This window comes from Necator americanus, chromosome III, assembly GCF_031761385.1.
Source record: "Necator americanus strain Aroian chromosome III, whole genome shotgun sequence".
NCBI classification, from domain to species: domain Eukaryota; kingdom Metazoa; phylum Nematoda; class Chromadorea; order Rhabditida; family Ancylostomatidae; genus Necator; species Necator americanus.
This window is the reverse complement of record NC_087373.1, coordinates 6,752,951-6,770,199: the sequence shown is the minus strand read 5'-3', so window position 1 is coordinate 6,770,199 and position 17,249 is coordinate 6,752,951. Positions and strand designations below refer to the sequence as shown.

Genomic DNA, 17,249 nt, shown 5'->3' with positions numbered 1-17,249 from the left:
CTGTTTTCGACCAAATCCAAGTCTTGGTCAACCAAATGATATCAGCAAGATATGATGTGCGAAATACCTGTGACCCCATATGGTGCAAAACAATCATAGCAAAATTCTCACAGAACATCATAAAACCTGTTTTGATATCTGGCCAAGCACTCCAGCAACAAACAATCGAGGACCCTTTGGCGCAAATAAAGAAAGAAGTTGCCGCAAAAGGTTATATCGAAAACAGATTGGGTCACTTAATAAACAATAAAGTGAGTACTTCAAAAGAGAGATATATCAGCCAGCGACCTCTAACCAATGAGTGGTGCTTATTTGGCCACAAGGGTCATCATCCTCTAATGTTGTACAGAACAGTGACTGACCAGAACAATGGGCGCAAAATAATAAAAGATGATAACAGATGATGGAAATGCTGCTCACTTAACCATACCAGCTTTGACTGTCAAAAACCAGACTGTTTCCAATCCAGACAAAAGCACCATCCTAGTCTATCTTCACGAAAGAAGCAAAGCAGCAAAAAAAAAAATCAGGTGCCAGCATGGAATTCAAGTCAAAGGAATATAAATGGTCAGAATAACACAAGACCGATATACGCACCGAATCGCGAAAGGAAAAATCCGGCAAATCATAATAACTATCTTATGCCTTTTCATCACTCTGCATCATCATTCCTATTCGAATGGTTGCTAGGAACGGCCGAATAATCTTCTCAAATGTCATCATGTTGACCGGAAAAAATTGCGATAATTGCGTTATGGACTCCATTGTGCCAGTGGCGGATCCGCAGTTGACGATTGCGAGGAAGGATCGCCGCCCAATTTCGTTCACGAACATTAGTGAACGGCATTGCTTCGAACCTAAATGTTTGTCACTATATTGTCCCTTAAATCCAGTGGTGTTGAATGGACTGTAGATACGAAAGGAAGATTTTGCAATAAGCTCTCGAAACAAGAAAAAAGAAGCAGCAAAAATGTGCTGTAGCCGAGTCCAAACGAAATGAAGCTCGGAGTCGTTGTATAAGCGGTTGCGCCCGAAGAGGTGCGGTGGAGCGTAGCGGTTGCGAGCGGGGTGGGACCAGCGCGAACTGTAGCGATGAGTGACCTGTTAACGAAGGTCCCTCGTCGATCTCAGCCGCAACGCTACACCGTGCCGCTTCGAGTGCAACCTCTTAGGCTGCCCGCAGAGTTCACAGCCGCGCGGCTTGGCGGCTCTGCGGTTTTGGTGGTTATTGAGCGCATAGTTGTGAGTAGTCAATAACCACCAGTTGTGTAAGGTCGCCTGCGCGGTTGTGAACTCTGCGGGCAGCCTTACACAACTGCACCGAGCTTCATGTCATTTTGACACGACTGTACTACCACTGCACAAGTGAATCTCTGTGGAACCGGAAGGATCGATCACGGAAAATTCCATGGAAATGGATCCCGCACTTTGATCACACTTTCAGAGAGATGTTCAAGTCATTCATAATCGAGCAATCAAGAAGGAATCTCAACTCCAAGCCTACGCAGAATCTTTCTTTCCAAAGAAGCTCACTCGTTTTAGAGGGCTCTTCAATACTTGACACTATCTCGCAGCAAAAAAAACTGTTATTTTTGCTACTGTTGAAGAAGTTGCAGGTGGCAGAAAAAAAAAACAGAAATTCTGAAGGATTTTTTTAAAATATACAGTCACTTTGATCTATCGAGTTCCTCACATTTTGACGTTATCATATGCGATAAAAGTCTGCACATCTCTGAGATTAAGACCACTGTAAATTATGTACTTTGTTATTATTCGGATCCAATGGAGAATAAACTGTGGCTTAGAGCCTAGACTGATGCTGTAGTAGCAGCGTTTTTCCACGGGATGATGGTCGTCCACAAATGGAACCGTTTTCCACATTCTTCCCCGCCGCTAAAACTTTGCTTTGCAGTTTCTAAACCGAAACACGTACCTGTTTCGCTTGAATTCTTGAATAACCAGTGTTGAAGAAAACTGGATATTTACTTGTATCACATATTTCCCTACTCCCTTTATAACGATTAGGCTGAAGCTGCTCCACCCGCACAATCGTATGCCCTTTGCGGACTGCCCTCGTCCAATGGCGTAATTAGTTGTATCATTACGGAGACGAGACCACACATAACTGTTTCACACGCCTTTTTCTGGATTAATAACGGGAATTTCAACGACCTTAACATTCGTGATACACTGCCTCTAACCAGAAAGCCATCGATTAGGCCGACAAGCTCATGTTTTATGGGTACTGCTTAGAAATACCTTATATGAACTTCGAATTGAGTTCTTCAACAAATCCGCAAGGCAGAACGTAGATATTGATGCAATGAGTTCTCTCCATAAAACAATTGCCCTTTCTTATGTCCGCGGTCCCCAAGTGATATTTTGCATTCCACGCATTTTTGCGTCCCTGCCGAGCTTCTGCTGAAGAATGCACTTTCATCACAAGTCAGATTCACGTGCTTATTTCTATCTGATCACCTCAAGTGATTGTTTCTTATTGAGTTTTACTGTCCAAGACAAGTTTAACCAGTAAAATATACAGAAGCATTAGCGAATTGTTTCAAAAGTAATGAGCAAAACCACTAAACCTGTTTGAGTGAATTTAACGTTCGGAATATACTGAATTTTATCGCTGCACGATCTTAAGATCCATTTCCAACTTTTTTTCTTTTTAAAGAAGGGATCTAACACTTTATTTCATTACCATTTATTATTTTCCACTTTTTCAGCTCTTCTTCTATGAACCTACGATGACAAGTTTTACTAAGATCGTATTGTCAGTGATTGGTTTTATTTTCCTTTGATTTATTCGCTAATCCATGTTTCGACGACTCGGTGCTTCATCGAATTCCCTGTGGAGACCGAAAAATCCGCACTCATTGGAGTACCTCAAGTAAACCTTTCTCTTTTTTTTTTTATAAGAAATGTTCTTTGTTCAACTACACTAATTGGTGTTTTCTTTCATTCAAATAATTCTTTCATTTTTTCTTCAGTTCCGAGTTCTTCAGGAAATATTCGTTGTATTCAGGTATTTACATGGTGTTTTGGTAAAAAATGAGAAAGTGGTAGAAAGTAATCGAAAAGTGCTTGTAGAAGCGCTTCGTGCGATTGCCGAGATTCTTATCTGGGGCGATCAGAATGACAGCAAAGTCTTTGAGTAAGTTTCCCTTTGATCTTCAACAATTTTTCACCTTGTTATTATTTTTGAATTTTATTTTTGGTTCCTAATGCATTCAATCAGAATTAAAGACGTTTCTGTAAACACAGTCCCCCTAATTCTTAATGTCTTGTTTAATTCGGCGTTATAAAGACACTATAATTTAGTTTCTTTTTCTTCTTTCAGTTTCTTCTTAGAACGACAGATGCTTTCCTATTTCTTACAAATTATGAAACAAGATGGTGGTTCACTGAACGTTCAGTTACTTCAGACACTTAATATTTTGTTCGAGAATATTCGGCATGAAACCTCACTTTGTAAGTTTGAATGTATTTTACCATTTATCGTAGGTTTTTCTTTATGAATTATTGAGCATTATCTTTGACGTAATTTTTGTGTTCTGTTGCAGACTTTCTACTCAGCAATAATCATGTAAATTCAATAATCACGCATGATTTTGACTTCAGTAATGAAGAAATTTTGGCATACTATATTTCGTTTATGAAGACGTTATCGTTCAAGTTAAATCCCTCAACTATTCACTTCTTTTTCAATGAGGTGAGAGTCACTCCGATTTTCCTTGTTTATCCACTCTTCTTCGCTTTCAACCCGTATCTTCTCTTACCTCATATGGCCATCATTTTTTACCAAGTAGTTTTGTTTTGGAAGTCTATCGAAATGTCTTTCGAAACTTTTTTAAAAGAAGAATTCGTTTCATATGGAGGTTCCATTTATGGCTTTAAATGAAATTCTTACAGGCTACCGACGAATTTCCTCTGTTAACCGAATCGTTGAAATTTTTCGACTCCAGTGAGAGTATGGTTCGGATAGCTGTTCGAAACATCGTTCTGAATATAGTGAAAGTGGACGACACCGCCATGACAAAATTTGTTAAAGGAGCAACAAAAGTTCGTTGATAATTTGTCCTTATAAACATGCGTTTATTTTTTTTTTGATTCGCGGTACCTATCTGCGTTAATTTTTCCTTTTTTTATTTCTGATGGAAATCCTGAAACTATTTCTGCCCTTATATCTGTTCCGCGTAAAACTCGCCATCTTTTTAAATCCTTTTTTTTTTTTCGAAGTAGCCGTAGATCTATCTATTTTGTTCCTTTGTTGATTGCCACTGTACTTTTCTTTGGTGTATTTATCGTCACTACTAGATTAGTGTAGATAATAAGAATATCACATCTAAGGCACGATGATGCAGGTGAATTTTGTTGCGAAGGTCTCCTATAGAGTAGTTCAATACTCCTTTTAAAAATTGTAACAGTTTTTTTTTGGAGTCTGGAATTAAGGAGTGATTTGAAAACCTTTCTCAAATCACTTCATTAGTTCCAGACTTGTGATGTGATTTTTGTTTATTGTCCACCTTCTTTGAGTGGTTCTTCTGTGTGTTAAAGTCATGTGAACGTTTAGTCGTACCTTTACGATTTGGTCGATAGTCTTGTCGCCCAATCCATTGAACTAGATACTTTCGTACGATCGGCTGAGAATGTGATTGCTAACAGAGAGAGATTGAGGGATAAGGTGAGTTTATTTTGGTGTTATTTTTTTCTCCTTGTCAGAATATTTAATTTTCTTTGTTCTATCAAGATTTTCAGAGGTTAAAAAGGCGCGCAAACTTTGTATTGTGCGCTTCTCATTAACTTCCTTAAGAGTCTTTTTTTCTTTGTCGAAGACACCTCCTTTTAGGTCGACGATCTCGTTGATCTTCTGCACTATATTGGCGAATTACTGGATGTAGCAGCTTTGACGGAATTTTTGTCTGAACTGGTTTCCTCACGGTTTCTCGTACCGTTGCTACTGAATAGTTTGGCTCCAAGAAGGCACAATAATGCGATTCTGCTCACACCGGTCTCCAGCTTTTTCTTCTTCGCTCAATTTCTTCTGGTGGGTTCCTGATTCTGTCGTTTTTTTTTTGTATGGATTGCATTCAGCTGTATTGATCCGAGTGTAAGAAAGCGGGAAAACAAACCTAGTCTTCTTCTTTTCTTCTTCTTCTTCTTCTTCTTTCTTCTTCCTTTTTGTTTTGTCAATTTATTATGGGATACGTTTGAAGTTCTCCCTAGATTTTTAGAAGGTTTTTGCTCTGGAACTTTTCTTGTTTTATTATGTATATCATGTCTTATTACGCATAATTATCACAATTTTCTTTTTTTTCTGTACTGTATATTTTCTAGGTTATTTGCCATCATGACACTGTCCAAACATTCCTCTCCGCGTTCCTTTTTGAAGATGCATCCATACTTGCTTCTCAATGGGTGCACGACGGTGACACTTACAGCCTTCAACCTGTGGAGAGGCCTCCTAGGAGCAACACAAGGTCAGCTTAAGATCAGTTTTCGCCCTTGTTTATCTCAAAATTTTGGTACTTTCAGAGTATATTTTGATGCACTGCTGTGCGCGTTTGATTCAAGCAAAAACGACGACTATTTGTCGTTTTACGGCTTGATGTTGATCTACGCTATGTTTCAGAATAAAGGTAGGATATTTTTCGTATGAACTTGTAGTGCTTAGCCTTTTATTTTCAACGCCTTATAAACGCTTTCTTTAACTAATTCACTCGTTTCATTTACCGCTTGCAGAAAGTGAGTTTCGATGTCGTTGATTTTGTGGCTTGGTATTTTCTTTTTGTGACCTGTGTGAACTATTTTAGTATACGTACTTTAGACTCCCTTTGCTGTGTTTATTTTTTGAAGGATATGAAATTGTTTGGTCCTTTTTTAGGTAGCGTTAGTGAGTTACTGTCTGCCGCTAATCTACCTGCCATAAGACGGAGATCCACGGAATCAGGCTATTCAAGAAGCGGACCACTAATCAATGTAAGTTGTGGAATTTTTTTTTGAGGTGTTACATTAAGTAAGAATAAACATTGTATATTTTCCAGTTGACCTCTGTGGAGTCGCTTGACTCACCGATGTCGTGTGATGAGCGAATAATAGAAACCTTGTTATCAATCGTGGAAGCAGCAGGCAACGAAGAAAGTCGACTTCGTCCTATTACTCTCGAGCTGGCTTGTCTGGTTCTGAGGCAAATACTACTTGTTGTCGACCACGACCACGTATGTTAGCTTAAAAACCTTCGAAAACCTTATCGGATTTTTTATGACTGGAGCATAGTTGGAAAAAAATTGTCAACTCATTATATTTTATTGATGTTAAGCTTCCAGATACACTCTTCGATTGGCAGTAAAGCGTCACATGTCTTAACATCCTTTGTCGATCGATTAGGTCTTTATGTGAACTCAGAGAATCTCTTCTTAGAGTGGTTCGAGGACGAATATGCCGAATTTGAGGTTCCTGTTTTTATCTTCTGCATCTAATTAATCATTTATCTGGTTGGTGTGAATAATCGCAGCATTTCGTTACGTAATTGAGGTACCTGTACTTATTTTCGTTATGATCGCATAATTTCTGCTTTCAAAAGCTACTATTTATTGCGATTTTATGAGTTTACGATTCTTACCATTGAAGCGTTTTCTTTTCTACTTTTTATGATGATCTTCTCACATTCTCCTGAAGTAACGTTACTGTCAGAGATGACATTTTAGGTCAGCCATATAAAGTTAGAAACGATTGGTTACGAAATGTTGCTGCCACCATGTAACACAGCGATGTCTGGATTGGCATTGCACAAGAGGTTACCAAGCGGTTTTGAGGAAAGAATTCGCACCGTATGTGACTGACTATCTATTTTTACTTTGATGATTTATATTTTTTATCAGGACCCTATTTTAGATCATCCAGTTCTACCTACATGTCCGTAAGTTAGCCAAAGACATGTCAGGAGAAACGGATACCGAACTGCCACTGAAGGTCGGAAACAACGTAGCAGTGGAAGTTGGAGATTGTATCAATCTAAGTGGGTTTAATGGGTTATATTTGTTCCGTCCTCAGATGTAAAAAACAAGCATTAAACATCATTGCGCATAATTACTTTGCGAACCATGAGAATACGTGACCATAATTCGCAAATTGCTGAAGTTATGTCACATAAGCACAAGTATACGATTAAAGATAGTTTTTTTTTCACTACCATAGATTTTTCTTTATATCGAGAAATTCTCTATTGCTAACTTCTCTAAATTTTGGTAGGAAATTGGCGTCTTGTCTGACTTCAGATAACTCGGATCTTCTTTCCTGTGTTGTGGTGCTGAACAAGAATGAACGGCTTCCGCGGTTCTTGGTCACGGATCGCTTGCAGCTCATACTTGTGGAACCCGATAGCCGAAAAGCAGGATGGGCAATAGTGCGATTTGTAGGATTGCTACAGGTACAAACTTCCTAGAAGTCTAGAATTTTTCTCACTGTGATAGTTGCTTGTGAACTGTGCTAACTAATTGCATGTCGATATTTTTTGTTCGCTTTCTTGCAGCGAACAGAAAAGTCGAAATTCTTCTTTTGTCAGCGCTTGTCTTCAAATTTCCATGTTAAAGGGAACATATCATGAAATTGACGGTAACGGGGTCTTACCACGAAAAGATAGGTGCAGCGATGTGCAGTCTTTACCGGTTTAATACTTTTCCTTACTGAATCTTTACTTAACACAATACAAACTCGTTAGTTTGGAAAGACGATACCATGGTTGTCTTTTCGTGAGAACACTATCGTGGTTTCAAGGAGGTTTCACGTGGGATGTACCACATGTCTCTCAGGCGTCATCTATTGCTGAAGGTCTTACCATAGCCTCTTCACCCATTCCCCCTCAGAACCAGCCATTATCATTGCTCAAATAATGTTACCAATGTACCGATGTTTCACATTGGTCTTTTTTAAACAAATGTAGCCATAAATTTGACATGTGTATTTTGAAGGTGATTTTCAGTTTTTTTTTGTTCCCTGTAGGTATATCCAGAACAGCAACAACAAACTTATATGGATTAGATCACGATTGAAAACAGTAGTTCGTTCGTAGAATTTTCGAAGTGAAAAAATAGATTTTTTAAGGATACGCAGATTACCGGGGATCCTTCGGACAGCAGGTCTCTACACGTCGTTGTTGAGGGGCAACCATCTAGGCAGAAGGTTAGTGATGAGTGCAATTGTGGTATAAATTTTATTATGTTTTCATCTTTCGTGAACTATAAGGACCGGTCAATTCGGTCATTATTTCGTCATTTCTGTCGTCGATCACTGGCATTCATAGAGATTTTTCTATCCTTAAAAACGGATTAGACGTACGTTTTTCTCCGAAAAAAAATAGGAGAAACGTGGATGGGCCACAAAATGAGCCACTTTAACTAGAAATTTGTTTAAAAAATAGCAGCAAGAACATGGAAATAGAAGTATTACATACTTACATACGGATTTAATTAGTTCGAAAAGAAATCTTCGAGCGCCTCATATCCTTAATCGTATATGATCCCGTACCAATTAATCTATTCACGTTCAAGAAACGTCAAGCACTACTGACAGCTCGTTTTGTGTTCGACGATCACATCCGATGTATGGCTGCGAAGCAACGTCTTACAAAGGTAAGGAAATTTGGTAAATCTTCTCCTATTGTTAGCTGTATTTTAATACGAGGAATAAAATAGTAAGTAGAAATACTTGTCCTTAAAGTACGAAGTTAATATGATAAAAGATCAATTTTAATACGTTGTTTGGGCTTTTGAGGAGTTGTTTTGCGCAATGGTTTTGTACGTTAACGTTCTACACTAGTTAGATGAAATAATGTGATTTAGCGCTATCAGATCTGAAGAACAATCTCTCTGAAACATTTTAGATCTTTGGGAGGATACCGATCGACGAATTTATCTGTTCCGAATAAGCTCCTTTATTTTGCCATTACAAAACTCAACAACAATTAGTTCCACTTACCGAATATCCACTCCGTTCTCTAGGGACGCCAAATTGCGAGAGGATTGAAAATACAAGCAATTTGTGATCTACTCGGGGTACCACGTGTCGGATCGTCGTCGCCACGAGCGAATCCCTTCAGGATTGTCAAAGGATGCGCACCAGGGAGTGTACGGAAGCAGGTAACATATGGTTTCTAAGTCTAAGTAGAAGAGTCGATTTAAGCTTATCGTAATCAAATGTGCTCAGTTTGGATTCCCGATAGCAATGCCAAGATCATCACAAGGCTCTATGAGCTCCATCCCAGATGATCCACAGCCACGTCCTTCGTCAAGTTCGTCGACAAGTGGAGTGAAGCATGTTTAAAGCGTGCTCCCTTTGTTGCTACAAGAATCGTCAAGATTTTTTACGAGACAGGAGCAGTGCAAGTATCGCTCTTAACGAACCACCAAAACTGAATCAAAGAAGCCCTTTGGTGATTTTCCCTTCGATCTTCACTTTTTTCTTCCCATTCCTTCTGCCCTCTGATTTCATCAAAAGGAAAACATCGCATGACTGGGGCGGGGCAGAGTATACGTTCATGCTACCGAAAGCCGTTATCTTTGCTAGTGCGGTCAGGGAAGTTTATTTTCTATCAGTTGCATGCGTTTCCCAAATATCTAATGGTGCCAGAATTGTTTCTCGCTAAACTAGGCTCGGTCAGTAGACAAATATTTGCATAGTCGAATAAAATAATCACTGTTCTCTTTTTTTTCTTGGCCTATTTTATTCTGATCGCGAAATCGTACATTTCCCTCTCAACATATATTTAGACGAGCCTATATAGGTGTTGTGTTGGTTGTCCTGAGTTGATTCTCTTTCGATTAGATGGAAGTTATATTGTTGATTGGTGCCTACTGCTAGAAAACCTCTTTTAGCAGATAGCTCAGGTGAAGTACAATAATCAAATTGAGTCTTTGTGGGTCCATTAGTGTTGTAGTGAATACAGGGTTGTTCTTCTAGAAAAATAGAATCACATTCTCAACAAACTCTAATTGATACCTGTTGTATACTGTTGTGTTTGTCCATTCTATGGCCATGTAGATAGTTACTTCTATTGTATTTGTTCGAAACGAGTTCGTTGTACTTCAATATTTGTTAACTTTTTTCACTCATTTCATTGTCGGTGGTTTTATTCGTTTTGTTGGTCCCGTGTGTATTCAACGCATATTTGTTCAAAAACAGTAGAGATGCTGTTTTTTTGTATATTTTGGATTTCCGGTGATTCGTATTACATCGAATAGTCAGAATATCGTGTAAACATTGATACGAAATAATTTTGTTGTTCTTGTTAGAGTCGTGAGTTCTCGCTTCGATATCTCTTTGATTTCTATGCCTTGTGGATGGGTAAAATCTTGGACGTGATTACGATCTCGACGTACCGTTTTCCTTCTCTTTACGTTCCGGCAAGAGCCAGTGCTGAAATCAGTTTCGTAGAGCTGATGTGTAGCGATGACTTGGATATGTTAGTGGCTTGTCTGACACACTTTTCGGACTGACCCACCCTCATTTCATATACTGTTTGGGAGAAGATCTGTTGAGGAGTGGTTTTTCATTTGCACTGTCGCGGTCGATACGTACTCTTTCCACATATCGAGGAAGGTTGAGATAATAGTGAGATTCTCCATGGTGCTTTTGCAAAAAAAAAAAAAAACTATTGGTTCATTTCACCTCCTAGTCAAATATTAGATGTCCATAAGACGAGGTACTGATGGCTGACCCTATCCTTCGTATTGACGTTTTTCAAAATCTGTATTGGTCGATCCATTGATTCTCTATGTTAAGCATGACTGATTGCATGGAGTCGACATCTGATGGAAAATCGTCTCCGTCCCAACCAGATATCAGCATCCCACCATCGATTTTGGTTCTTGGAATGGCTGGTTCGGGAAAAACATCGTTTGTACAGGTTTGTGCCGTTGAGATTGTGTAGAAGTTAAGAACAACACAGCTCCAACATTTTAGCGGCTCACCGCCTATTTGCATGCGAGGAGAACACCGCCGTATGTGATTAATCTTGATCCAGCTTGTGCAAACGTGAGGCTACCTCTTTGAATGATTAGGACTCGTGCTCTGAACATAACGTTTACTTCTAAGGTACCGTATCCAGCAAATATCGACATAAGAGATACGGTAAAATACAAGCAAGTCATGAAAGACTACGGTCTTGGCCCTAATGGTGCTATAATCACAAGTTTGAACCTAATGTGCACTAGATTTGACCAGGTAACCACTTTTTTCCTTGGCTATTGATCATTTATTATGGTGACTTCGCACATAGCTTTCTTCCTACTGTTTAGGTGTTAACAATGATCCGCCAACGTGCCAAGCAATATAGTGCGTGTTTGATCGATACTCCTGGCCAAATAGAGGCTTTCACATGGAGTGCAAGTGGATCGATTATCACGGATTCCTTAGCTAGTAGTCATCCAACGGTGAGATTTTTTTAAACATTTCCTGCTGAGCGCTGTATTATGTGAAAAGGCTTTCATCAAAATTTCCTCCAAAAATCTGTATTTGAAAGCGAGCTTTTGTGATAAAAAGAAGTAACGCTTGTTGCATAACGTTAGAAGTTAATGCTGGACTAAAAAGCATGAAATCGTCGTATTAGAATAGAACTAAGAATGTTCGTCTTTATTGATAAAACAACCTCAAATTTTTGATGTCCTTCAACACTAACTACTAACTGACAGTCATAACTCGATCCTATTTACTTTTTGTTAATTAATCATCTTATTCACTCCTGTTTATCACATTCTACTCAAACAAACTACGTGATCTTTGCTCTTTTTTTTTCTCATAAGTTCGTTATTTACAGATTGTTGTTTATATTGTGGATTCTGCAAGAGCAACGAATCCGACAACGTTCATGTCGAACATGTTATATGCATGTTCGATTCTATACAGGACGAAGTTGCCGTTTATTGTTGTTTTCAACAAGGTTTGTTTTAATTTCTATTGCATTTAACCGTACACGACTTTGGAAATAAGTGATAAAATGATCGAGAAATAGTTAAAATCACTGACTAATTCATATCACGCGTTAGTGGCAACTCTACATGTATAAATACCACATTTATTTTGACTTTTCATGCGTAACTATACATGACGAAGTTGCCGTTTATTGTTGTTTTCAACAAGGTTTGTTTTTTTCGTAACTGTTTTAACATAGGTAGTAGAGAATTAGTAGAAGGTATCGAACAAGACGATAAAACTGGCGAGCCATTGCTACTAACGCAAAACCACAGTTTGCCTGAATCTTTTCGTTTCGTTTACAAACGGTTTTATATCCGGATTTAGTAGGCATTGTTTTTTCGTAGTGTTCATTTACCTAAATTTGCTTATGCTCAATCCATTTTCCAGGCTGATATCGTTGCTCCAGCATTTGCACGTAGTTGGATGCGTGATTTTGAGAGATTTGATCAAGCTTTGGAGGAAAACCGCAGCTCATATATGAATGACCTCAGTCGCTCATTATCACTAGTACTGGACGAGTTCTATTCTGACTTGAAAACAGGTATGGCTTCTAAATGAATAATATCACTTGAAATTGGTACAGTGCAGCTGATTTTACACTTTTTGCAGTAGCAGTTTCTTCGGCTACCGGTGAAGGCATGGAAGATTTCATGAAAGCTGTTGGAGAATGTGTTGAACAATACAAGAATGAATATGTTCCAATGTACAAACGTATCTTGGAAGAAAAATTGAAGTTAGATGAAAAAGAAAGACAGAGAAAGACAGACGAGGTATAAGATATTTTTTCAATCCTAGAAATTTTGAGTAGGATTTCTCACTTCCCTCTAATCTTTGACGGTAAGCTGAAGGAAAAAAGTCACATGAAAAAAAAGAGTAATGCCTTTTCTTCCTTTTCCAGTTTGGAACAGCTTAATTTTACAAGATGCTAGTTTACGCATCTTGTAGTGTAGTGTAGCGGTTAGAGGTTCCGCTTCCTGCACGATCGATCGGAGGTTCGAATCCGCCCTAGTGCTCACCAAGCCTTTCATCCCTCCGGGGTCGATAAATTGGTACCAGACTTGTCTGGGAGGATAAAAGCACTGACTTGACACATCGGCTAGCCACCGCAAGTCATTGTATAGGCCAGATACACGTTCGTAAACCTCAAACGATTCTGAATTGAAGTGAACGTGGGGGCGCATCCCAAGCGGATTGATTAACGCCAGAAACTTAACTTTTAAAAACTAGTTTACGCAAATCTGTTATTGCTGCAGTTGTACGTGAGATTTCGTGTACCTGTACACAACGTAAATTAAGGACTCATATATTTTTGATATTTCTAAACAAGTTTTTTTTTATAGATTGCATCAAATATGGAGGTCCTAAGCTTACATCCATCTGTGGAGCCGCCACCAATCCAAGAAAAGATCCATATTGGTGGTGTAGAAGAAGAAAATGCCGAAGATGCGGACATATTGCGCGGGTGATGCACTGGAGCATTATTTTCGTCTTTTTCGTTTGATTTTTGATCTTTAATTGTATTTGAAGTACCTCTGGTTCTTGAAAGTAGGTATTAGCTACTGCAGCTAGTCCAAGAAGAGAACATGAAAGCTTCACTGTATCGTTTTGAAATCTCGAGGCCGCATTCTTAACGCTTCTTGAACACTTGTTCTAGTGCAACGATAGCTCTGCATAGGATTTTTTTCGCTTCATTGAAGAAAGGTTACATTATTCACTCCACTTGTTGAACGATCCTTGCAAAAATGTTTGTTATTTCCCCTGTGACCCGTTGACTTTTTTGTCGATGTTATTTGTTACGTTGAAATTTTATATTCACAATGAAGAATGGTTGAAAAAGTTTTTTTTTTCTGCATGGAAAAATGTTCAATTCGATATCTATTCATTTCGTATTCTTATATCGCCACAACTCACTTTGTTATTCTTTAAAGAAAAAAATTTTGAGGCTCTTCTAGCTATTACGGAACGGGTGATACATGACTGATAAAACTTTTCACAAGGTGAGGATTTTGGTTATTTTTTCTCTTTCCGTAGTTTTTTCTTCCGTTTTTCTTGCCTTTGCCTTTCCTCTTCTATCTATTGAGTTTTCTTTTGCTTCTCTTAGAATTTGTGTATTCTTCTCCTTTTGCTGTGTAGTTCCTTGGCATCACCCCACGAATCTGGGGTGCTACGGGTTTCAATCAGGTAATGCCTATACAGGGTCGTAGATTGTGGGGAAGAGAGTGATTCCGTTCTCCCTGTATCATTGTAAACGGCCTACCCCAAAGCCCTTTTTCCTACGACGGCTTTTATTGCAAGGTCCAACCTTTGCGACTCATCGAAAACCTTTTTGGACGAATCGCAGCAGGGGCGGGGCGCAAACCTTGCGCATTGCAACAGAATCCGTCGTAAGAAACAGCGTTCCGGGGTCGTCCGTTTACAATGATACACTCTTAATCACTCTCTTCCCCACAATCTATGACCCCGTATGGCATAAAACCCGTACCACTCCAGATTCGTGGGGTGATGCTTTTAATCGGTTGTCAGTCTTGGCAAACGTCACTTTTCAGGCTTCGGTCTTGTTGGGGCAAGCGAACAGTACCCCAACAATAGTAGAAGCAGTACAGTTTCATGGGATACGTATTACGAAAAACGATGCGCTAGTTAAAGAGGTGGGCTGCATCATTTTGCTAGATTTACTTGGGCCTTCAAGGAATATTTGGTACTCACCCACCACAGTTCCCATCTTCTTTTCTAGTATTTTTGTTGACACTTTTGTGATTTCTCTTTAACACCTTTGAGGTTTCAAACAATGAGCGGATGGTTGTTAGCTCAAATGATATCATAACCTTTCTTCCTCGCTTTTATAGGTGTCGGAGTTATATAGAAGCTCTACACTAGATGAACTCGTACACAATTCACACCTTGCTGCTAAACATTTCCAGGTCAGTGGTGCAATTTCGATGCTTTTCTCACTTAGTATATTAAAACTCATGAGTTCTTTTTTTTGATTTAGGAGGTAGGATTAATGGAAAATGCTATACCACTGATTGACACAGCACCGTCGAGCAATGGCTACATTGTCAATTTTGTAGTTAAGGAACCGAAGGTAACGTAGAATAGACCAACTAAACGTGCTTTTATCTATCTCTCTATCTGTCCATCTGCCTGTCCATCCAAATTTCGGTCTATGTGCATGTTTAGGCCTTTAGTTTGGGCCTCAAAGCAGGGATTAGCACAAACGGTGATGCTGATATGTCGCTGAACGCAGGAAAACAAAGCGTTGGTGGTCGCGGAGAAGCGATAAATACCAGCTACACGTATACAGTAAAGGTAATCATGTCTATTATGCATAAGACTTTATTTCATTTTCCGGTATCTGACTGCAGATTCTATAGTGGATCCTTAGCGTCGTAAGTACTACTATTTTAGGGAGACCACAGTTTTAACCTATCATTCTCGAAACCTTTCCTCGGATGGCAAAAATATTCGAATATTTCAGCTAGTTTATTCAGGTGAATTGCTTGACTTCATGTGTTCTTCATAATTAAATGTGTTAATTTGTAACTTGAATTTTTCACTTCAGAGCGATCTCTTACCTACCCTGGAACCATTCCAATTGTGAAGAGAATGCCATCATACTTGGCTATAACGGTCAAATTACTAGGAAAATTCTTCATCAAATAAAATTCAACACGGTTTGGTTTACACGAAATAGATGTAGATGGCAAATTCCCTCAGATCCTAAATATTTTTTTTAAATGTAGATGTGGCGAACGTTACGTGCCACGGACGACTCAGCATTTTCTGTACGTGAACATGCTGGACATACGATGAAGTTCTCTATGGAAAATGCTATAGCATTCGATAGCCGGGATCGCCCAATTTTAGCCTCAAAGGGGATTCTGGGTTCGTGATTTTCTTTTTTCTTTGCATAGTTACCAAATCTTGCTTTCCAGTCTATCCAAATTGGACAGTGTCGTTCTTCGTTCTGAAAACAGTTGTCTATGGTCGCTTTAGATGATTTACGCATACTTATTCTCTTTTTTTTTTAGCCAGATTAACTCAAGAATATGCGGGACCATTTGGTGATTCATCATTTATCCGGCATCAATTGGACCTACAGGTATTCTAATCGCCCAATACACCAGAAATGAATACAACATTAGGTGTCTATAGGCAGCTGCACCACTTCCATTAGGCTTAATATTGTCGGCGTCAGCTCAGTTGAAGAATGTTAAAGGATTAGGAGATCGGGAAATACACCTCCTAGACAGAACATACCTTGGTGGACAACAAGATGTACGAGGATTTGGATTAAATACGCTTGGTGTAAGTCATATAGCGATTCGGTGTCATTCAATTCATGTTAAATAGTTTAGTCCTATTAAGGTTCGATCTGAAAACTCGTGTTTGGGTGGAGGGGCAGCTGCGTGTGGTGTGCTGCATGTGTATCGCCCGCTATTTCCTCCACAGGTTCATTTTCAATTATTTGTGAAGAAAAGTGGTATTTTAAATTGAAATATCCACTATCTGGTTGTTGTTGATGAGATCCAGTTTCACTTTTTTTCACAAATTTTTCTCAATTGCGAAAAACTTAACGTATCTTTGTGTTCTGTTCAGATGTTTTTCGCCCATGCCTTTGTATCAGCTGGAAGTGTTGCCCCAGTACGATCACGGAACATACTTAGGGATCTTCAAGATTCACAAAGAGTATCAGTTGGCTTAGGTGAGCCATTCTCGATTTCAAGATTTGCCTTTGTTCTTCGGTCGCACCATTTACTCAAGCGTAATAAACCTTTTAGTTTGTTCTTTTACTATCATTTTGATTTCTCTCGATGGTAACTGGGATTTTATTGATCTTAGGAATGTTACAAAACATATTCGCTTGCTGCTTATGCATTTACTCAACGATTGCATGTGTTACTGTCGCCACATATCTTAATTATATCTTGTGCTAATAATTTCTTCAACATGCTAACGTCTTCATACTTTACTGGTCTCCATTGGAAAGACAAACGTGATGCGAGTGTGCATAAAACAGAAGGAAAAAATAGATCGTTTATCGGTTGTAGGAGAAAAATACGAATCTCATGATTTTTCTCACCCTATCAGTCTTTGGTCGTTTTGAAACAGAGCCCAAATTTCTGATAAATCGACTTTTTCAGGTGTGGCGTTCATTTTCCGGAACATTTTCCGTCTCGAAGTCAACTACGTAGCACCAATCAAACACTGTGTTGGAGATTGTCAATCAACTGGAGTGCACATTGGTTGCGGAGTGAACTTCTTGTAATCCTATC

General features: G+C 38.9%; 3 protein-coding genes across 4 annotated transcripts; all 3 read left to right on the top strand.

The window, feature by feature from the left end:
- Positions 1 to 2,819: 2,819 nt before the first annotated feature.
- On the top strand, positions 2,820 to 9,324 carry RB195_008793 (uncharacterized protein; the record flags this gene model as incomplete). Its single annotated transcript, XM_064195466.1, has 19 exons — positions 2,820 to 2,893; positions 3,029 to 3,157; positions 3,344 to 3,474; positions 3,567 to 3,715; positions 3,916 to 4,065; positions 4,577 to 4,687; positions 4,853 to 5,050; positions 5,341 to 5,483; positions 5,539 to 5,642; positions 5,888 to 5,982; positions 6,048 to 6,221; positions 6,330 to 6,455; positions 6,711 to 6,833; positions 6,898 to 7,021; positions 7,281 to 7,432; positions 8,107 to 8,184; positions 8,553 to 8,633; positions 9,003 to 9,140; positions 9,208 to 9,324. 19 exons carry the CDS (start codon positions 2,820 to 2,822, stop codon positions 9,322 to 9,324), a joined length of 2,397 nt encoding a protein of 798 aa, XP_064046611.1.
- A 1,459-nt stretch (positions 9,325 to 10,783) lies between these two features.
- RB195_008792 (uncharacterized protein) lies at positions 10,784 to 13,439 on the top strand (the record flags this gene model as incomplete). The annotated part of the gene is made up of 8 exons (XM_064195465.1): positions 10,784 to 10,906; positions 10,963 to 11,034; positions 11,095 to 11,223; positions 11,298 to 11,432; positions 11,816 to 11,938; positions 12,361 to 12,514; positions 12,583 to 12,743; positions 13,314 to 13,439. 8 exons carry the CDS (start codon positions 10,784 to 10,786, stop codon positions 13,437 to 13,439), a joined length of 1,023 nt encoding a protein of 340 aa, XP_064046610.1.
- Positions 13,440 to 13,797: 358 nt separating this feature from the next.
- On the top strand, positions 13,798 to 17,242 carry RB195_008791 (uncharacterized protein; the record flags this gene model as incomplete). Of its 2 annotated transcripts, none has more annotated exons than XM_064195464.1 (13): positions 13,798 to 13,809; positions 14,520 to 14,621; positions 14,820 to 14,894; positions 14,966 to 15,058; positions 15,154 to 15,282; positions 15,382 to 15,464; positions 15,536 to 15,647; positions 15,717 to 15,858; positions 16,005 to 16,075; positions 16,129 to 16,281; positions 16,342 to 16,425; positions 16,573 to 16,678; positions 17,118 to 17,242. In XM_064195464.1, the coding sequence occupies 13 exons, from the start codon at positions 13,798 to 13,800 to the stop codon at positions 17,240 to 17,242; spliced, it is 1,287 nt and encodes a 428-aa protein (XP_064046609.1). The 2 variants fall into 2 exon arrangements, with proteins under 2 accessions (XP_064046609.1, XP_013305855.2); XM_013450401.2 differs by lacking the exon at positions 13,798 to 13,809 and adding an exon at positions 13,947 to 13,970.
- Positions 17,243 to 17,249: the final 7 nt, after the last annotated feature.